This window comes from Carlito syrichta, unplaced genomic scaffold (genome assembly GCF_000164805.1).
Source record: "Carlito syrichta isolate Samal-C Ts95f unplaced genomic scaffold, Tarsius_syrichta-2.0.1 Scaffold301283, whole genome shotgun sequence".
Lineage (NCBI taxonomy): Eukaryota > Metazoa > Chordata > Mammalia > Primates > Tarsiidae > Carlito > Carlito syrichta.
Window position 1 is genome coordinate 47,612 of NW_007245379.1, and position 23,077 is coordinate 70,688.

The following is a 23,077-nucleotide window of genomic DNA, read 5'->3' on the forward strand; positions in this document are numbered from 1 at the left end:
TCTTTAGGGTATATTCCCAGTAGGGGGATTGTGGGGTCATATGGGAGGTCGATATTTAGGGCTTTTAGGAATCGCCACACTGTTTTCCACAGAGGTTGCACTAGTTTGCACTTCCACCAACAGTGTAGAAGTGTTCCATTTTCACTACACCCTCTCCAGCAACTGTTATTTTTTGAGTTATTGATAATTTCCATTCTGACTGGAGTTAGGTGGTATCTCAGTGTGGTTTTGATTTGCATCTCCTTGATGATTAGTGAGGTTGAACATTTCTTCATGTGTCTGTTGGCTGCTCGGAATAGCCAGAATAATCCTCAGCAAAAACCAAAACAAAACAAAACAAAAAACAAAGCAGGAGGTATCACACTACTAGACTTAAAGTTTTACTATAAAGCTATAACAATCAAAACAGCTTGGTATTGGTACAGGAACAGGCATGTAGACCAATGGAATAGAATTGAGATTCCAGAAGCAAAACCTCAATTTCTCAACCAACTCATCTTTGACAAAGCTTCCACCACCTACCACTAGGGAGAGGAGAACCTATTCAGTAAATAGTGCTGGGAAAACTGGCTAACCACACGCAGAAGACTCAAACAAGACCCCTATCTATCCCTATACACAAAAATTAACTCTAAATGGATCAGAGACCTAAATGTAAAACCTCAAACCATAAGAACCTTAGAAAATACAAGACACACCCTTATGGAAATTGGAACTGGCATCCAATTCCTGAACAAAACTCAAAATGCACAGGCCACAAGAGATAAGATAGACAAGTGGGACTTCATTAAACTGACAAGCGTCTGCAAAGCCAAAAAAACCATCAAGAGAGCAGGGAGACAGCCCACAGACTGGGAAAAAGTATTTGCCAACTTCAGGTCTAACAAAGGCTTAACATCTTGGATCTATAAGGAACTCAAATGTGCTGAAAAGAAAAAAACAAACAATCCCATTATAAAATGGGCAAAAGTTATGAACAGACACATACATCACTTTAATAATCACTAGATCATGTAGGACACAACAGAGTATGGATTATGCAAGAATGTTACTTTGCAGAACTGCAATTAAAATCCAAGCATGTATGTATGTATATATGTGTAGTTTATGTAATTCATGTTTGTCAAGCTTTCCATTGACAAGTCATAACTCCAGACTACAATAAGTAAAAAAGAGGTTTTCACTATAAGTAAAGGTTTATTCTACTATGTTGATATTCAGCAAACTGACTGTATAGACAGACTATTAGTCTACAAACACAGAGGCTATTTCTGATTTACTCCCATTCCACTTTTAGTGCTTAGGATAATAGTATATATTGTGTGTGTATCAGTCTCTCAAACATATTTCGAAATAAAAGAGCTCAAAAAGTGGAAACACATTTTTTTCTGTTTTTCCTTTTTCCACAAAATCATATCATCAATAAAGTCAGATGATTATGAGCCAATATTTAAGACAGAAAAATGGACTAATTGTAAAGAACTCAATATCTTAATGGCATTTACTAAAATGGGGCTTTATTTACCTATATATAAATATTCACATTATTACTGTATCACTTGTTATAGTTCTAATGTATTTTTCACATCATAACTTTCTAAAAGTACTTAAATCATTCCTATTCTTTATATAATTTCTATCTAATACCAAAATGTTACTTCTCCAAGTTACAGGTTAGGATCCTCAGACAGAAAAGTTAACTTGAAGGTAGATTCCCAATTATGCCTCAAATTCATGAGCTTCCACAGTTTATATTAGTACTAACTCTGTCACTTATTTGACTGCAACCTTGAGCAAACTACTGACTCTTCCTGAGCCTCAATTGTCTCAGTTACAGATGAGGTTTTTTTGACTAGACAATCTCTAGTATGTTCTCTAGCCCTGCCCTCATTTACAGAAACAGAACATTTTGGATTTTCTTATGAATCAAAATATGACTTTTCATTGCTTTTCTTTCTGACATGGGTAACAGAAAACAACACCACAGTTAAAGCATTGCAGAAAGGATAAGGTAGAGACATGTTAGTGAGTGAGATGTTAGTAAATTTAATGAAAAAGAAACACAAGAAAGAGGGTGAATTTAATGTCAGCATGCTGGTATAAAGCTCTTTGGGGGAAAAAGATAGCATAAAATGCTTTATGATGGTATAAAACATAAGAATTCTGCTTTTACTTGCCTAAAAGAAATCACAATCGTAAGTCTGAAGGACCCTGAGGTATGCAACTTAAAAAATTGAAGGCTTAGTCAACTTATTATATTTTATTATAATAACTAAGTAGAATATAGTCTTATTAAATTATATCATAAAACAATGATATGATTATATGGTCTCTAAATCTTAATGATCTGAATGAATTTGTAATTAAGTTCATTCTTTAAACTATGAATAGTATATTAAGATAGAGGCAGCCAACATCAGGTTATAACCTAAATAAATATTTCCTTTTCTTTTTCTTTTTTTTTTTAACTTCTTTACTAAAGTAACTTAATAGGAACCATTGAAATAAATCTTAATAAATTTGGTAAACAAAAATAATATAGGGTTTCTGATGGTCCAGCAAGAGGAAGAATTTACCATGGGAATTCTGTTAAATAACTGCAAGAGTTGTATTTTTGCCTTGGAAAACTTTCATCATAGAACACAACTGTGAAACAACTTTGGCTTCAAACAGAAAGGCTATAATAAAGTGCCTCCTAGCTAGACTTAGGTTCAAGAGGTTTATGGCGGTGAACAGCAGAAAAGATGAAATGCTTCAATAAGTCCCTCAGGCTGATTTAGTTAGTATTCACAAAGTGGAATAACCTATACATCACATACCCTTTGTTAGTTGGTTGTTTAGAATAGATGTATGAGTCACTGGATTTTATTTTAGCAGTTGGGCAATGCGATTCTCCTTTTGCCCAAAATATTAAAATGCAGGAATGTGAAACTAAGAGAGGGAATGTCAGATCTTACACAGAGTGCTTATCAATCACTGTGATGGATCAAGAAATTCTTTCACTCTTGTCATTCCAGGTTTCACTTTGGTAGGCAGAAATGATAAACTGCCTTGTGTAAGAAAAAACTATTATACTAATCAGAAAATTATAATATATTTTTAAAAAATTGTATTTGAGAGAGATGTTGGATGGGGGATAAACTTGCAAAACCGAAAGAAAGGTGACATTAGAGAGATAGGCTAGATTCTGTCCTGCATGATTTCAAGTGCAAAGGAATCCCTCTGGGAGTTTGGGGCATTTATGTGTGTGCACCTGTGCGTGCGCATGCGCGTGCACACACACACACACACACACACACACACACACACACACACACACACACACACTTTTTCTCTTAGACACTTTCAAATTAATGAGGGTACCTGCAACAATGCTGGCAAGCTGCTGGGTTCTGGTGATGGGGTAGATGCTGCGTGCCTGAACGATTGCTGAAGCGATTTTCTTGGCATGCTTCTCCTCCCCATATGTTCTTAGGATGGATGCAAGTGCCTGTTGATCTAAAGCATTCACAACATCAGCAGCGGTGGGCATGTCAGGGTACCTACGCACAAGAAGAGCCAATTAGTTCACTGACGTCAGTTTTCATTGACAAGAGGTGAAACTTCAGAGTACTGAGACAAGAAGTCAGGCAGACACACATAGTCTAGGAGAGCTTCTCAGGTTTGAAAGTCAGAGACTGAAACCTTACACAAATGAAATAGAGTTTCCATTTCAAATACCTGTCATTATGGCAAGTGGGACTCTTTGTTTAACATTCAACAAGGTCAAGGCAGCAGGAAGTTAAAGTGCTATACTAACCTTTAACGTTAACTCACAAAGAATTATTGTTCCTCTTGTTCCTGTAGGTTTTCCTCAAACTCAACTAATAAAAAATGTGTAGATTTAAGTTGTTCAAAATTTAAATTAGTGCTTGAATTTTTTTTCACGATAGAAGATACAAGGTGTGCTGATGACATTTAAATGAGCCTAAAACTCAGGAATGTTACTAAATTTGAGGCTGTAAAGTAACCAATTACTTGTAAGGACACAAATTGAACTTAATTCTATGCAAAATGATGCTGTTGGTTAGTTTCACTCACAAAGACTAGAACAATCTTAATGGCTATAATGTATATTATTTCAAGTGTTTAACAACATTGACTCATTTATTCATGACAAAGGTCACCATGGGGTAAAACCTGGTAATCAACAAACAGTATTGAACAAATCTAGATAGCAACTTCTGGCAAAGGAGAAAAAGAAATCCAAACTCTGGTCAAATAGAATAAATTATAGATGGGAACAGCATGTTATCAGACCATTCTAGTGTACTTTACTTTCAGGAAATGGACCAAAGAATTCTAAGTAATGATCTAACCCGTGATGTTACTTATTAGAAAGATTGTTTTGCTAATAGTATAGTTATTACTCTTACAGTTAATATGTTGTATTGATTGTTAGTACCACACTGTTAGGATTTGCAAGTAACAAGAATATGGTAGTTTTCAGACCTGAGGATCAAACTAGAGTGGGGTTTCCAAGAAACACTACACCTTGTTAACATGCCTAGTGTCTCCAGGAGAAAAGCTTGTTGCTGTCCTTGGATCTTGGATAGTCTCCTGTTTTGCCACCTCCCCCCCCGCCCCCCCTCAGTCAAACCTCGGTCTCAATTATTGTTTTTATATCTGGCTGTCGTTAAATCCCTAGACTGTCTTATAAGGTAGCCCTATTTACATGTCAGTAGATTTTGCTTCTTTGGCTTTCAGGACAAACATCTGGTCTTTATAGATTAGAATCCTGACCTTGCTACTATTTACATTTGGTAAGCTTTTTAACTTACTGACACCTCTGTTGTTTTTTTTATCAATATTTTTTATTTTAAAATTGTGGGGTACAGTTAAGGGTTAGGTATACAAATATGCATCGTTCAGGCATCCTTGTTGATAAGGGGTGTCTCCCCATCCCCAGACAGATATTGACTACCATTAATCCCACCTCCCTACTCCTCCCCCCCATAGTTTCCCACCACTGTCAATCCTTTTCTTACAGTATTATGATAGATGTTCAAGGTCCACTACATGAGTAAGAACATGTGATACTCAGATCTTTGTTTCTGTGAGAGATCACTCAGTATTATAGACTCCAGTTTCATCCAGGTTGCTGTGAAATTCATGATTTTGTTCTTTTTTATGACTGTGTAGTATTCCATCGTGTATATGTACCACTTTTTAAAAATGCAGTCCTCTTTTGTTGGACAGCATGGTTGGTTCCAGGTTCTTGCTATTGTGAACAATGCTGTGATAAATATACCTGTGCAGGTATCTTTTTTATAGAGTGATTTGAGTTCTTCACAGTATATTCCCAGTAGGGGATTGTGGGGTCATATGGGAGGTCGTTTTTAACCTCAGAGTAGGAAGTAGCAATGCTATCCTCACAGAAAGTTTGGGACAAGCAGGGGTGCATGCAATTGTAAAAGACGTAATGTCTGGAACACAGAAAATGCTCAATGAATGTTGATGCCCTTTAGATCTTCCTCATTCATATATTTGCCATTCATCATTCCAGGCTTCCATGACAAAAATCCCTGGTAGACCTTACCTAATTGTGAATTCAACTGTGAATACTGAGCATTAGAACTACCATTGTTAATGATGCTAAATTCAGACTCCATGCATATAGTTCAGCTTTATGAAGACAATTTTAAGATGAATGTGGATGAATTTAGTAGCTTTTCATGATACTTTTCAATAAGAAAATTAAAGCAGCATTTTGTTCAAGTGAAGTTCAGTGGCTAATAGGCATGATTTTATTTTACTCCTACATTAGCACTCAATAGTGGTGCAGACGTTTCCATAGTGTTACAAGGCAAAAGAGGCATCACTCTGGAAGGTCAACAGGCTGCTTGACTGCTTTGGAATAGGCTTTCGTGTGATGAAGGAGTCAAGATCCAAGATCCGACCCTCAACTGACAGGTTAAGACAGTTGATTCTGTCAGTCCTGCAGAGTTTCCTGACTTACAGTGGCTAAATTCATAAGAGAAAGAAAATATTAACATAAGTGACAACGTGTTACCTTCTAGTGAAGAAGACAACTGCCAACAGAATCAGACTCTCAAGTCCTTGAAGTTGTGAATTTCTTTCTGCTACATGAGAATTCTTATTATAATCTGAAAGCTGTTGTTGAAATTGGGATCAGCACAGAATAAATTAAGTTTTAAGACTCCAGTTAATTGGCAACAGGCTAAGAAAGCCTTTTGCATCCATCTTTACCACAGGGATACATCACCATCCAGGAAATGACAGTCCATGTTTTTGGACCTAGACTCCCTCTCCCTATAACACTATTTGGGTTAGGATTGCACATATTTGCATCTGACTTTCCTTTTTCTATGAATCCATGTTAGTCAGCTCCCCTTTTGGAATGCCACGTGCTTTTCTCAGATCTGTTAATATCTTTGATTAGGTTGCAGTCTATGTTAGCTTTATCAGATACATTTGCCCAACTCTTATCTCATCCATTAGGAATTAACTTAAGAGTTTAATTCTCAGGGGCAATCTTATTTCCAAGTTCATGGGGGAGGACCTCAGAAACCCTGATTCATAGACTACAATTTGCTGATAAGAATTATGTTAACAACATGGGGATTTAGTACAATCAACTAGAAGCTTTGCGTTCACAGTATTTCTGAAGGCATGCTCCTTAGCAAGACATAGGAGCAGCAGAAATTTGTTTGACATTGTATCACCTCTGCACAGCCACCTCAATCTCCAAATGTGAGAATATATTTGACCTTCATTATTAGTCACTGGTTTTTAAAGAATTTTTCCTTTTTTTCTTTTATCATCATATTTTTCATTCTACGAATGCCAAAAGTGTGTGCAAAAGAAGGTATAAGACCCAGAAACAACAGGTTTCCAAAAAATACAGGTCACAATCTAAATCAACAGGTCATGTCACAGCATGGGCAAAAGGTTAGATGTGAATAATTACCATGAGATGGAGCAGTTTGTGATGGGACATGACAGGAGAGAGAAGAGCATGCTTAAGCTTTGTGGCTGTTCAGTCCCTGGGCCAGTGCTGGCCATAGACACAGCTGCTAATGTAAGTTCAAAAAATGAATTTAGATGAAAAGGAATGATTCCTATACTCCCCTAAATGTAATCCTCTGTGCTATTTAACATATATGTACCTATTTGAACAATGGAGCACAAATGCTAGTATTTCCAGGGTAGCGAGAAGTGCAGAGGAGGTGTAAAGATATCCTATGCACAGTACTGTGTTTGATATAGTACCATAAATTGCAGTTTCTCTAGAGAAGGTTCAATCAAAGTGACTATACAAGAGACAGGACAAAACACATTGCTGACCTCTAGATTCTTGCCTTTTTTTCCTGTATTCTAAAAGAATATGCATTAAATATATGCACTTTCTTTTGCATCTCACAAGAGGTATTGTTGACTGTGCCTAAATATGGAACCAGTGGTTTCAGTGCCACGGTATTTATCAATATTGTTAGTGGGCTAAAAGCCCATAATGTATCAATAAAAATGACAGAAGTAATGAAAGTTATCCCCCTATTTTGTGTAAACACAGTAAAATCTTTTAAAATCCCCAATCCAGAGAAATACTGAAGTCTATAATGAGTAGCAAACAAACTGATTTATTATGTATGGGAAGTGTTAGGTGTGGGTGTGTGATGGGAATTCTGCAATCTTAAAAGGAATATAAATTCAGACTGTTTTTGAGAAATTGATTTCTTGTTGTGAGGAGAAATGCTTTATCAATACTCACCTGTCATCATCCATCCTCATGTCCAAGGGGCCATCTTTCCGAAGGGAAAAACCTCTTTCAGGAGCATCAAGTTGCATGGAGGAACACCCAAGATCCAAAACAGCTCCATCACAAGTCCCTGGCTGGACACCAGCTTTCATTAATAAGGCTTCTGCCTGGCTGAACTGACCTAGCATAGCTTGGATCTGTTTACTGTGAATAAACCCAGGAGACAGAGAAAACACTTTGGTTATATTAAAGTCTTTCTTAAAGTCTGTGATCAATGGAAGGGAACACATTCTATTATTATTTATTGAATGTCAACCACATGCTTAGCACTATAGAAAGACACAAGGATATGGAAACTATACATTTGGTTTCAAATACCAGAGTTGGTATAATGTAATTTTATTATTGGTAGTAAATAAAATTTAATGCTAGAAAAATTCCTTTGTCAGTCTAGGACTTTCATTTTTTTTCCAAATGATTCTTAGAATTTCTTTAAAAAATTCTTAAATCTATGGGTAGGGAAAAGAAGCACATGTCATTCTAACAAATGTATAATGTAATGAGTAAGCCAATTTAAAAACAGTAACTAAACAGAAATCACAGAAAAAGAGATATGTCAAATATGTTCAAGCCAACCATTTTAGCTTTCTACATGTTTTTCCCATAATATAGGATAGGGGTGCTACGTAGCTACACACTTGAGGAATAAAACTAAGACTAAAATAAATGCCTTCTTGCAGAAGCAATGTTTTAGCTCTCAGCAGGGATTTTGAAGTGAATGGAGCATTCAGAATCAGCAGACAGGCAAGGAGTTAGGATCACCTTACAACTATACGAATCCTCCTTCTACACAAAGTGAGATGCTGCCTTCAGGGTTCTTCAGAAGCCTTAGGGAAACTGGCAAGCACTTTGGAAGGGGAATGAGAAGAGAAAAACTGGGCAACACTCTCAAGACCTCATTCCCTCTGTCTAAGGGTGGGTGGAATGAGTCTGGATTTCAACCGTGTGGGGGAATTTACATTTATGATATTTACTTATTTTATGCTGTTTAAGGTAATTTTCATAGCACATTGGTATTTTTTTGTATCAAATTCCAAGGGATAAAGTAATTTTCAGATTCACTCAACAGGTATTTATTGAACCTCTGCTATGCAATAGGCATTATGCTATTCAGAAGTATATAAAGTTTAATAAAGGCTGGCTTTCTGTGTTTTGAGCTGAGAGGAAGAACTGTATAAATAGTTTACAAAACAATTTGATGGGTGCTAATAATAGAAAGATGAACAAATTGCCCTGCTTTTATTTGTAAAATAAGAATGCCAAAACTAGCATGGGAAATAGAGAAATAACAGAAACGTGGTATTGAAAGGCAACCCACAAGTCATTTCTGACAATTACTTAACTGATATTTGAATTTTCCTCTGAACCAACATAGCTGCTGGGGGAGGGAGCCAGGAAGAAAGACATTGTTTTAATTACCTCCTATTCACCCCATCCCTGAAGGAGGGAGTCCTGTTCTAAGGTTATGAAGATGGCCAAACACAGGACGTCCAACACTGGATAGATGGAACAAATACATATTTTACCATCTATTCCCCTCATGGCCCTGGGGAAGAAGATATCACATGCCATGCAGGCCCACATGGGGGCTGCACTCAGGAACCGACTGGTCAACCAGGGGCTATGAGAAGCAAGTTTTGTAGTTTCAAGAGGTTGAGGTGCCCACTGGTTCCCACGAGAGTGTGTGATTAGCTTATCTGAATAATTCTCAGGTTGACAGGGAACTGAACCTTCGATAAAGAGGGTTGTTTGGCTAGGGAACCTTGTCTGCAGTAATCCAGTGGGAAGGGGAACTTGCGGTTAGGCCATGAGAAAAAATTTATATCTTTATATATATTAAAAATATATATCACATATAACTATAAATAAGACATGTATATATTATATATAAGATTTTATATATATATGTGTGTGTGTGTGCATATATATATGTGTGTGTGTATGTATACACATATATCAATCTCCCGCTGGTTCTGCTTCTCTGGAGAATCCTGACAGATATGCTATCTCAGCTACTATTCAATATTAACATAAGAGTAAAATAAGGCCAGGCATGGTGACTCATGCCTGTAATCCCAGCACTTTAGGAGCCCGAGGTGGAAGCCCAGGAGTTTGAGACCAATTTGTGCAACAGAGAAAGACCTGGTCTCAAAAAAAATTTTAAAAACTAGCCAGGAGTGGTGGGGCCTATCTGTAGACTTGGCTACTGGTGAGGCTGAGGTGGAAGAATTGCCTGAGTCCAGGAAGTTGAAGCTGCAATGAGGCATGCTTGTGCCACTGCACTCCAGCCTGAGTGACAGAGTGAGAGCCTGACTCAACAACAACAACAAGAGCAAAATAAAATTATACTTCTTATCACTGAAGTCCACTTGAGCAAAATGCTATTTCCCTAGATGTCAAGAAGCATATAATATTGGGCCTTAATTTGAGGTCTTGTACCATAATCATCTAGCTCGTGTTTGAGTATTCTTAGTAATAAAAACTCACTACTACACTACTAACTTGTGAAATAGTCATTTTTTAGTTGATAGCTGTTTCGTCACTATTTCTATAGCTATTGTCCCTAGTATTCCTCTATGCAAAACAAGTTGAAAACTTATTCCACAGAGTGGCCTTTCATGTGTCTACTGTTTTTTTGTTTTTGTTTTTAGTTGCAGACTCACTCTGTCACCCAGGCTAGAGTGCAATGACACACTCACAGTCAGCAGAGCCTCGACCTGCTGGGTTCAGGTGATCCTTCTGCCTCAGCCTTCCACGTAGCTGGAACTACAGGCATGCACCACCATGCCCAGCTAATTTTTTGATTTATTGTAGAGATGAAGTCTTGCCAAATTGCCCAGACTGGTCTCGAACTCGTGGGTTCAGGTAATCCTCTCACCTCGGCCTCCCAAAGTGCTAGGATTATAGATGTGAGCCACTGCACCCGGTCCATGTATCTACTGTTAGCTACTATGAAGGATACTTGTTGGATACCTCTTAGCTGCCAATCTCTGTTCCAAGAAGACCTCAAAATTTCAGTCACATATTTTGGGAGAGACTCATCATATCCATGATGGTTTATGTGTCAACTTGGCTATAGTATCCAGTTATTTAATCAAACAGTAATTTAGGTGTTGCTGTGAAAGTATTTTGTAGATGGGATTAACATCTACAATCACTTGTTTTTAAGCAAAGTCTATTACCTTCAATAATGTAGGTATGCCTGATCCAATCAGCTGAAAGACCTGAAGAGTGAAAGCTGAAGCTCCCCAGAGGATGAAGAAATTATGTCTCAAGACTGCAACATCAGCTTCTACCAGAGAGTTTCTAGCCTGCCGGCATGTCCTACAAATTTCACACATTCTAGAGCCTATAATCACATGCGCCAATTCCTTGAAATAAATTTATATATATATGTGTGTGTATGTACACATCATATATATTTATATATAAGATATCATATATATCATGTACCAGGGGTGCCAAAAAAATTATACACATTTTAAGAGATGTTATTGATATATTACTTTTAGTTTGCCATAATCAGAAGTGTCTGGACACTGATAGCAACCACTTTGAGCACCTCTTGTAATTAGAGAAGTCAAATGTGACTTGTATTCATCTTCTGTTATTGGTATATATTGAGTATCTCAATTTTAGTACATTTTTTTTCCTTTCTTAAAATGTGTATACTTTTTTTGGCATCCTCTGTATATGTATATGTATATATCCCCTACTGGCTGTGTTCCTCTGGAGAAACCTGGCAGATATAGTATCTCAGCTCAAGTGGTAGATTTTTGATTAGCTACGCTACATTGTGCACATCCTATGGCCACTATAATTTGTTCAGAGATGGCATGTGTCACTACTCTAACCAATTAGATACAAGAGGTACTTCCTAGAGATTTGGGGGAAAGAAGATTCCTCTTTCTCCCATGGAGCTATCAAGGAAGGTTTTTCTGACCCTCACTTGCTATGAAAGAAGGAACACACAGCCCTGATTATAGCTAGCAGACCATCAGACATCATGTCACAGAGGAGGGGCATGTAGCAGCCAGTTGTGGCCAACGCTGTAGAAAACAATATAGAAAGATTAAATAGGATGCAGACTTGAACTTCACCTAAAATGCAATCTGCCTCTGAATTTTTGAGGTACTCAAGCCCATAAAATTACCTTTGTTATTAAGAACATTTTGATTTGGATTCTTTTTTTACTTACAATTGAAAACATCCTATGATAGCTATTGTGTCCAAGTCTTCTTTTCTCAAATTCGTATGCATCTTGTTTCTTCAGCCATTCCCCATATAAAAAGTCTCCCACCATGCTAGTTGCTCTTCTCTAAATGTGTTCCAGTTTGACTATATCCCTAGATCTGAATTCTAGAATGGTCAGCACAGAATAAAGTAAATTATTGCTTTCCTTGTTCTAGTTATTATAATACAGCTTAAGATGAAAACCATTTTAGAATTTATTTCACACTGTTGACTTATGCTGCCTAAATCCCTTTAGTCTTTTTCATGTGCACTGCTGCTAAGCCTGTTTTCTCCATACTGTACATGGGTAGTTTTGCTAAATTTTTAAAAATCTAAGTACAATTTCTGCCTTATGTATTTTCTACAGCCCCTCTAGGATTCAGGGATTATCTTTAGCTACAGAGATCAACTTCATACTGCAGCCAAAGCCTACAACAAATCACTACTGTCCAGTCTTAATTCCTTAGACATTATAGCTATTATCTTGTTTGCAGTTAATATACTTGTAAAATAAACATAAACTCTTCCAGTGAATGTTTGTATTCTTGGATATCCTCAAGCTTCATGGTTCAACACCCACTATTCATACAGTTTCATAATTCATTATGAGTAAGAAAAATGTAATCCTTGTGGTACAAATGATGTACAAATATGACACTATTGAAATGAGCTAAATCAGTTAATAAAATCAAATTGTTAGCAAAATAATAATATTAACCAGCTTACTCCATTTTGTTTAAAACTTTCATCTTAGTTACCTGCCTGACCTAAGAATCAATACCTATGTGTAATTACAGTAACGTTCCCATCACCAGACCCCCAGCTTTGTCTCCTTTGGGCAGGTTATGCCAACCGTTGCCTGCTGACCATTACAGAACTCCTTTGCCATAAGCTCCATGTGATTGTATGCTTTGTTAACTGAAATTTTCAAATGTTACGGTTTGATATTTTCATAGTTTGTTTTTATATTCTGTTAGTGACCTAACCAAGGTAACTCCATTGTATAATGATTCTTCTTCCTTGTCTCTATGTAACTACCTTAAACTATATCTTAATGGCAGAACTCCAGGGACATTCTGGGCACTGGCTATACCTAGGACATAAAATTAATCAAAGCTCCCTAACAATCAAAGTTCCCATTTTGGTTGCCAAGTTGTTAGTTAATAGTTGCTATGGTCACTAAGTTGCTATGTAGCCAATCTACAAATTTTACCTATAAAAACTTGTCACAAACTGCACCAGTTTGTCAAGAGTTTTCGTTCCTACTCTTGACCCATGCATTAATAAATTCATAATTAAACTCAACTTGCTGGTGTAGCTTCTTCTCACTTACTCAGTCATAACACTATCAAACGAAAAAAAAGGAATTATGATGCAACACCACAAAATAAATGTGTTTAAGGCAGATGTTACTGATGTGACTATATCAGTTATGTCTTTCTAGGACTGTATGCTCTCAGAGTATAGGAAACATTCATGAAGTTTGCTGTTCAATCTGTTAGTGAAAACTCAGTCCCAGCTTCAGTCCTTGGGGCATTATGTCATATATGTAATTATGCTAAGGCTAATTTTCCTAGATAGGCAGATTGCATGCTCAGTTTTCCCTCCTTCTCCTTCCATCTTTCTCTTACTTCATTTACTTCTTTCTTCCCTCCATTCCTTCCTTTCATTTTTCTCTCAGGTTTTAATTTTCAGTATTTCTCACATGTATTTTACAGATGCTATAAAATAAACAACAGAAAAGTCGGAGTTAGCCAGGGAGGCTCAAGATGGTCACAAATAACAGAGCATAACCAAAATACTAAGCCATAACTACAAAGGACCCCTTGTTCAAATCACCATTATCATAATTTGTCATCACCCTCTATTCTCCAGGATGTAAATAGAATGTTGTTTGTGACTCAAAGCACATGATAAATGAGAATGGTTTCTGCAATCCAACTCCAATAAAAGTCAATGGACTCAGCAGTAGAATGCAAACAAATACCTTCATTGTGGACAGCCATTGTTGAGTTTCTTTGACTGCAGCAAGTATTGCTAATCCCGAGACTCTCAGGTCATCTGGACTTGGAGTTCAAGTTATGAGTCTGTTTTACTAGAAAGAACTAATGTACTCCAGTATATAGTTGAGGCTGGTTAGGTAAGAGTAGCTACTATTCACTATAAACTTGATTTAGGATAGAAAATGGAACTTCATTCTTCTAACTGCATACAGTCTAATCATAGGGGTTAAAAATAAATTAGCCCACAAATTATAAGCATTGAGCATCTTGTAGTTAATGGGTACTCATCTATCTTGGCTTTAGAATTTCAAAACTCCCATAGTTCATAGGGTCGGTGCTTGATGGTAATTCCTGCTGCCTAGGAATAAATAATTTTGTTTATTGGAGAGAAGATTTATTTGTAGAATCAGGCAAAGAAAAAACTAGAATGTTGAATAAAGCAATTTAGAAATGTGAAATTTTCAAGAAAAATTTCAAATTTGGAGACTAACTTTCTGAGACAGCAAAAGAATAAAAACATCACTATTATATTTATCCTCCAAGGATTTAACAATCTTCTACCATAGCCAAGAATATTAAATAAATGCTTTAAGTCATTATATACCTTTAAGCTCAAGTATAGGAATAAATGTTACCATATATGCAAACAAATGTAGAATCCAGTCATATATAATGGACAAAAACATAAAAATGACCCATAAAAATGATTAATAATGATAGTCTTGATTCACTCCAAGTCACTTAATTTTTGCTGTTTAACAAGCTGCCCTACAGTTTAGCAGCTTAAATGGCAATCATCTATCAGTTCATGACCCTATGGGTTAGCAATCTGAGTTGGGATCAGTTGAGTGAATCCTTTGTTAGTGGGTTGTCTGCGGTAGTTGGCTCCATATGGCCTCACTTACATGTCAGGAAGTTGTCTGAGGTAAAGATGATGGCTCAACTATACATCTCCAGCAGTTAGCTTATTAGCACAGGTTTCTCCAGAGTGGTCTAGTTTCAAAAGGAGAAAGGTAAGACTACCCCAATGCACAAGCACTTTAAAGTTCCCGATTATGCTCTATTAGTCAAAGCAAGTTGAACGGCTCAGTCCAGATTCAAAGGTTATAGAAACAGATTTTTATCTCTTGATAGGAAGAACAGTAAAGGCATAATGCAAGGAATATATACAGAAGAGAGAGAAATTTTAGGAAGTAATTTTGCAAACACTATATCACACTCTTTTTATACTTAGGAGTTAATTTGTAAGTAGAAATGAAAAAGCAAAATATTTTCCCCATAATTTTCTATATTCTCTTCTGCTGATTAAAACTTTTTTTGCTACATGGTAGTTTCCTCTTAAAGGCATCACAAGAAACATGCAGTGGTTGTTGATGATTGATACTAGAATTCATAAGTAGACTAAAGGGCTAGGCTCTGGTGCCAGAAATATACATCTGGGTAGAGATCAAACAGGAGTAAGTGGCACAGGGTATGCCAAGGGCTAATATATGATAATCTGGAAGGGGGTAGCATGTTAGCAGTAAGGTTCCTGTAAGAAGGCAATGTGTAGGGACCTAGTCATGTCAGTATCAAGTAAATGTGGCAGTAAATAGGAGGAGTCAAACTGTTGGTCACACTCTTCCTAAAAACAACAAATTTAACTAGTTGTAAAGAAATTGAGATTTGAGGTATTGAGGCAGGGATATAAGAAGAGATTCAGGCATGAAAGAACAAGTTAGAGATGCAATTTATTGCAACTGGCCCAGTCACTAATGCCAAGGCATCCAGTCAGGAGTATCAGTAAAGGCAACTTGATGCTCAAGTCATCTAAGCTACATACTTGGTCACCTTCAACTCATTATTAAGAAACCTGTGGTGAAACAAGAGGGTGTACTGAGCTAGCAGATGGATATGCAGGGAGCTCCGGTCATGTGGACCAAAGTAAAAAGAAGAGCAACACAAAGTGGAAGAGAACTAATATTTCTTACGAAGTTGCCAGAAATGGTACCCAGATACTCAATGAAGTTTACTTACTGAACTTAAAGTGAATTAAGCCCAGGGTTTGCTCCATAATAAACTCTAATCACTTATTTTGTGTGTACATTTCAGGATATAGTTAGAGCTGCTCACCGTGAATACAACCTCTTCTCACATCAGTAGCAACATTAATCTGTGTTAATCCTAGTGTGCTATTTTCCAGTCATAAAATTTATTGGTCTATAGGCCAATGCAGAGGCATTGGCTGCTTTTTTGTACTCCATTCAGCCTCCTCAGCAAGGGATTTAGAGAGAGCCAAAACAGTGGATGAAGGTATAGCTCATATTTGAGCAATAATAAGAGCAAACATTTGTACAGTGCTTCCTATGTGCCAAACCTGTGCTATGAACTGTTACTTCTTAACTTCTTTCATCCTCATGATAATTGGGGAGTGGGTTACAGCCTATATTCTAGAGATGAGGAAACATGTGTAGAGAGTGAAATCACTTACCCAAGTCATACAGCTAGCAAGTGGTAGAGCTAGAATGCAAACTCACTCCAGGTCAGGTCTGGAGTCTATGTTCTAATTACTACACTGTACTCTCTCTCAAGTTTCTACTCATTTGGTACCAACTTTTCACTATTATGACCTTGTCATGATCTACAAATCTGTCCAGGTTGTCTAATTTTACCAGCAATTATACAGAAATATAAAAATGAACAAGAACACAAAATACATAAAGGCATATTGACAAACATATAAATTAATGAGGAGTGTAGTTTATTTTTTCTTAAAACAACATGGTACAGTGGAAAGAAAAAACTACATCATAAGGCTCATGTTTAAATCTTGGCTCTGCTACTTATTAACCCTGTGGTATAGGTCAAGCTACTTAGTTTTCCTCAGTTTCGGTTTTCCTGCATCTCAAATTGCTAATTTTTTCTCCAATGAAGCAGCCTAGTATGATAGAAATAGTATGGGGTAAGACAATAAGACCATAAACTTTCTAACTATTTAACCCCTCAAGAAACAGAGTCCTCCTTTGGACTATAAGGACAACAGAGTAATTCCATCTGCTAAGCTTTTGTGAAGAGTATATTAATTAATGTATTTAAGAACACTACTAAACTGCCTAGACCTCAGAAGGCCTTCAATAAATGTTATATCTCTCTCTCCCTGCTCCAAGCTGCCTTTTTTCCCCTAGATACAATTTCGTCACTGAGCTGCCAACTGAGAGTTGGGAGCAATGGTAAGAATTTGTTTCAAGCACACCAACTACAGAGCACACTGACAGTGACCTTTCTTCTCCAACCTCTCTCATGTGTTGTATTTCTCCTTCCATTTCATGATGTCCTTGTTATGGTTTGAGAACTGCTCACGTTTTGATATATTAATATTTACCACATGGAGATCTTTGCAGATGCAGTTATATCTAAGGTATTTTGATTATCATATTGATTATAATTACTTCTAAATATTATCAAATCATACCCTTGTCGAAGAGTATTTCCATATACTCTAGAGAAGGAATGACAGGATATTAAAATATTAACATTAATATTAAGATATTATACTTTATTCAATAGAGTAATCTGTCCCTGTTCTTGAATAAGAAATTAATAGGTTCTTAACTTTCTCACTCACTCATATGTAATAGATAGTCTTAAGGCCACTGTAAGTGGGAAACATAGCTCAAAAATTAGACTGTCCAGTACTCAACAATAATAATAAACAACAAATGAATATTTCCTGAGAAATCACTGAATATCAGGCATTTTTCTAGGCAACTGAAATACAAATAAAACAGCTTAAATCCCAATGCCGGAAGAGCTTATATTCCAAGAGATAATCAAAATTAACACATTCAAAAGCTTCTATTTCTGTCCACAGAAGTTTAGCTTGATCAGATCAACCCTTTCACCGGAAAAAAAAATCAGAAAAGTTGAATAAGACAGTTATAATCACCTGTTTAAAGGAATCAGCAAGCTATAAAAGCAACTGGGACTTGAGAGAGAAGTGAAAATGGGTGAGCCCAGCACTGGAGTAGTTCTTCCCTTAATGCCCTGTTTATTTGCAAGTAGAAGTTGAGTGCTAAGAAACTGAGCAGAACTGGCAGCTTCACAGGATGCAGAAGATAAATATTAAAGTTCAGAACCCATCATGGATATGACCAGGTAATAGCCCTAGAATTTCAGTTGAGACCCCAGGGGGCTAAAACTGGGATAAAATTAGTAGAAGGATAGACCAAAATACAGATTACACTGGAGGAAGAAAGATATTTTTCAGTCTCTCAAATCAGCGCCATGATTTTTCAAAAGCAGTGTGTGAAATTCAATAAAAAATTACTAGACAGACACAATGATAAGACCAAATACCAAGCTCAAGGAATATATAATGAAAATAGACATGGAGAATACAGAATAGAGTTATTAGAATGAACTTTAAAATAACTGGTTAATATGAACAAGAAAACAGAGAACAAATTAGATAATTCATCCTAGAAATGGCTCTGCACAAAAGAGTACACTGAAAACCAGAACAAATGAAAGACAGAAAAATACAGTAACTGAAATTAAGAATTCAATAGTTGGGTTTAAGAGCACCTTAGAAATAGCCCAAGAAATAATTAGGAACATGAAAGACAGTGCAATAGAAAATATTTAGACTGAAGAAGGGAGAGACAATATTTTTTAAAATACAGAAAAGAGTTTGAGACTTGTGACACGATAAGGAAACCTAAAATACATATAATTAGAATTATACATATAATTATAATTCCAAAAAAGAGGAATGAGAAAATGGGTTTTGTAAAAACAATGTTGAAAAACTTAATGGCCAGGAGCCATTAAGAAAGATTTCAAATCACAGATTCAAATAATAAACTCTAATAAACTCCAGAATATACACACACACACAGAAACAAATAAACAAAAAAGAACAATTATAATAAAATTTGAAAAGACAACAAAAAATAAAATTACTAAGATCACCTGAAAGAAAAAAGATACATTACAATCAAGGGAGCAACAGTAAGAACTTAAATAATGAAAGCCAGGAGACAAAAATAATTGATAATCAAATTTCTTTCAAAACTGAAAGGAAAATAGAGTTTCAGATAAAGAAAATTGAACTTATTCACCTCTAGGAAACCCATACTAAGAGAAATGTTCAAAATAGTTTTCTTCAGGCAGAAGAAAAATACAAATAAAAATTAAAGAATGAAAAAAAGAGTAATGGAATGTATAAATATATGAGCAATTCTAGATAAATATTAGATTGTATAAAATAATATTTTCTTGTGAGTTCAAGATATATAGAGAATTAAAATATATGATAGTGGTACAAAGGCAAGAGAGGAATAAGTATAGTTAATGTGATCCAAGTTCCTTGTGATTTTAATTTCCAAGAAGAGGTAAAAGTATTAATTTTTATTAGACTTTCGTAAGACAATCATGCATGTTGTGATCACCAGAGTAATCTTTAAAAGTATAATAAAATAATATATAACAAATGATCAAACAGAATGAAGAAATGGAGTAATTATTAAAATGACAATAAGGGAGAGAAAAAATAACATACAATAGAGTGGACAAACAAAACAAACAAGCAGACAGGAGATAAATTCAAATCTAAATATATTGGTAATGATATTAAATATTACTGAACTAAATACTCTAATTGAAAGACAAAAGGTATCATATTGGATTTTAAAAATCCAAATATATGCTACTTACAAATGACATAATTAAATGTTAGGACCGAAAGAAATTAACAGTAAAAATATAGAAAAAGATGCTATGCAAGCAGTAAACAAAGAAAAGACAGTATAGTTATACTATTATCAAATACAGTAGATTCTAAAGCAGAAACATTGCTAGAATTAAAAAGGTGTATTTTATTAAGATAAAAGAGTTAAATCTGTCAGAAGAACATGCTAATTATACATTATATATACCAAAAATGTCCATTATACATTATATGTATCTAATAGCATAGCTTTAAAATATGTAAGCAAAAATTGATATAGCTGAAAAGAGATAAATACACAATCATAATAGATTTTAAAGTATCATTCTCAGCAAATATAGAAGCAGACAGACAGAAGATTTGAAACACACAATTAACAAGTTTGATGTAACTGGCACAAAAAATTTCATACAGAAAACTACAGAGCATACATATTTTTAAAGACACATAAAGTATATAAAATGTAGATTATATGCTGGAGTATAAGACTAATCTTATAAAATTTCAAAGAAATATCATACATAGTATATTTTTAAGGCATAATAAAACAACTGAAAATCAATAACAGAAAAATAACAAAAATACTGCAAATGCTTGAAAATTAAGTAATACTCTTCTAAACAATCCATGGGCTATTAAAAAAGAAGTTTAAAAATATTTTAAACTGAATGATAAAAGGACAGCATAATTGACAACTCAACAAAAATCAAAACTTGTGGTAAGCTTCTAAGAGAAAATTTCATATATTTAAATGCACCTATTTAAAAACGAAACTAAAAAGCAATGATCTGTGTATTCATTTTTATAAATCAAGAAAATAGAAAATTGAAGTCCTGAAAAGAGGAGGGAAATTATAAACACAATAGGAAAACAATCAGACAAAGAACGTACAGTAGAATCAACCAAAAAAATAAGTTTGTTCTTTGAAAATACTCATTGATTAACAACTTATAAAGATGACCAAGAAAATTATACAAATAACAAATAAGAGGGATGAAAAAGAACATTACTATAGACCCTATGGACATTAAAAATATAATAAGAGAACATAACAACTTTATGTTAGTAAATTCAAAATTTAGATCACATGGAAGAATTCTCAGAACATGTATAACTTACTAAAACTGACATGGAAAAAATGTAAAATATAAATCGTTCTGAAACCATTAAGAAATTAAATTTGTAGTATAAATCTCCCAGAGAAAAAACAGACCCAGATGGTTTCACTATGTAACTTTTCAAACATTTAAATAACCCAAATACAAAATTACACTAATATTATATAATCCTCTCCAGAGATAGGAAACTTTTTTCAACTCAATTCACAAGGCCATCTTAATACTAATATGAAATTCAAGGAAGACAATACAGAAAAGAAAAAATAAAGGCTGGTCTCTCTCATGGATAAAATAACAAAGTAGCAGAAATTAACAAAATGTGAGCAGATCAAATCCAGCTACCTATATAACGTATATTGCTAGGCTGACATCCAGTTGGCAAGATCTGTGAAACAGTAAACCATGCAGTACTGAAGATAAGAAAGGTCAGTGCTGAAGAGATAGCTTTTGTACTTGCCTTAGAATAGCAGTGTTGGGAGCTGGCCACAGAGGCCCACTGAGCGTTAGGGATCAGGAAGGGCCATTGACCCCGAGACCACTAGGATGCGTTCAGGAGCTATTGACCCCATTTCCTCCCCCTTTCTACTCAGCACTAACCAGATTAAGCTCCTGTGAGCTCAAAACATAGAAACTCTGAGATCGGGACAAACACAAGCTAACTTTAGAAGCTCATTGCTCCCATTCTTCCACAAACTGCAGTTTTGGCTTTCACACAACTTATAATTTAAACTCGTGTCACATCTAAGAGCCTTAGTATTGGTCACAGGCTTCTGAGTCATGATCTTAGGATTTATTGAAGGTGTAAATTGTAGAATATAGTTTTAGAAGACAGCCATTTTGTTGAAAGAATGCGGCTGGGTTACTTGCAGGTAGCCCACTGTGAACTTTGGACTGGGCCACATTCCAAACATTCTGGGATGGGCCACTTTCGTTTGTAAAGTAAATACTTAAGCTTCTATAGAATTGTTTAACTTGGCATAAATCAATCAGCTTAGGCTGAAAAAGGTTTATAGAATATATCAGTCACAGATTAGGTTATCCTTTGTTATGGGATTTTAAGATTATCATATGAAAAGTGTTTAAAGGCAATCATTGATTAAGTTTTCATGGATTAAGGTTTCTGGTGGGTGGGGGACGCCCCTCCCACATCTGACTTTGTGTATAAAAGACCTGTTGTAATTCCCAAAAACACACACATCACTTCTGCACTAGACCGGAGTCCAGTCTCTTTCTTTCTCTCTCTCTTTCTCTCTTCTTCCCCCCAATCGCTGACGCCGTCTCCACCTTTGGGGTACCCTGAACCCATCTGGAGCTGATCTCCGGCATAGCAGGAACTTATTAAAGGCTTATTAAATATATAAAAGAATTTTAAAAGGAAAATAATTCTTGTGATCTTAGTTTTAGGCTAATATCCTCAGGAGATAGATACCTAATACTAAAGGAAATATCACATACAAACGTGATTTTCCCAAATATGTGGTCAAGAGAAGGTTTCATTACACTTGGGACCCTTGCAGGCAAGTTAGTCTACGTTAATATCATAAAAGAGATTAGAAAAGAAAGAAGAAAGTATTTTGATAAGGAAATTTTCTTGGCAAGAACTGCTTTCTTCCTTGATTTTTCTTAACATCTCACTGTACTCTTCTTTTGTAATATTCAAACACCAAATCTTTCATTCCATGTAATTCTCACATAAAAAGTATCTATTTCCTCTGTGGTTAAATCCCACTACCCCAGTACCCCACTCCTTCCCCACACACAAACTCATTCTCTCTCTCATACAAGTCCTGTAATGTTCCAATACTTGGTGATAATTTCTTCTTCTAGACAGCTATAGAACTTGTATTTTTGTACAAATTCATAGGGTACATGTGAAATTTTGTTACATGCATACAATGCATAGTGATCAAGTCAGGCTACTGTATTACACTGTCCATCAAAATAGTACAATGCATTTTTGTTAACTTTAGTCACCTTACTCTGCCATCAAACATTGAATTTATTTCTTATATTGTTAGGTTTGTACACTTTAAGCCACTTCTCTTCATTTGTCACCCTTTCCCCCACTCACCATTCTGTCTGTTTCTATCTTTCCACAGTCTACCTCCATGTAATGAAAAATTTAAATTTCTATATACAAGTGAGAACATGAGATATTTATCTTTATGTCTCTGGTTTATTTCTATTAAGAACATGA

General features: G+C 35.5%; 1 protein-coding gene across 1 annotated transcript in view; it reads right to left on the reverse strand.

The window, feature by feature from the left end:
* Positions 1-23,077, reverse strand: part of METTL15 (methyltransferase like 15) — a 202,926-nt gene that overhangs the window by 34,315 nt on the left and 145,534 nt on the right. Inside the window, exons 4-5 of the mRNA XM_008054782.1 lie at positions 7,772-7,963; positions 3,364-3,542 (exon numbers count right to left, since the gene is read on the reverse strand). Of these exons, the coding sequence (XP_008052973.1) occupies positions 3,364-3,542; positions 7,772-7,963 (371 nt within the window). The remainder of the gene's footprint in view (positions 1-3,363; positions 3,543-7,771; positions 7,964-23,077) is intronic.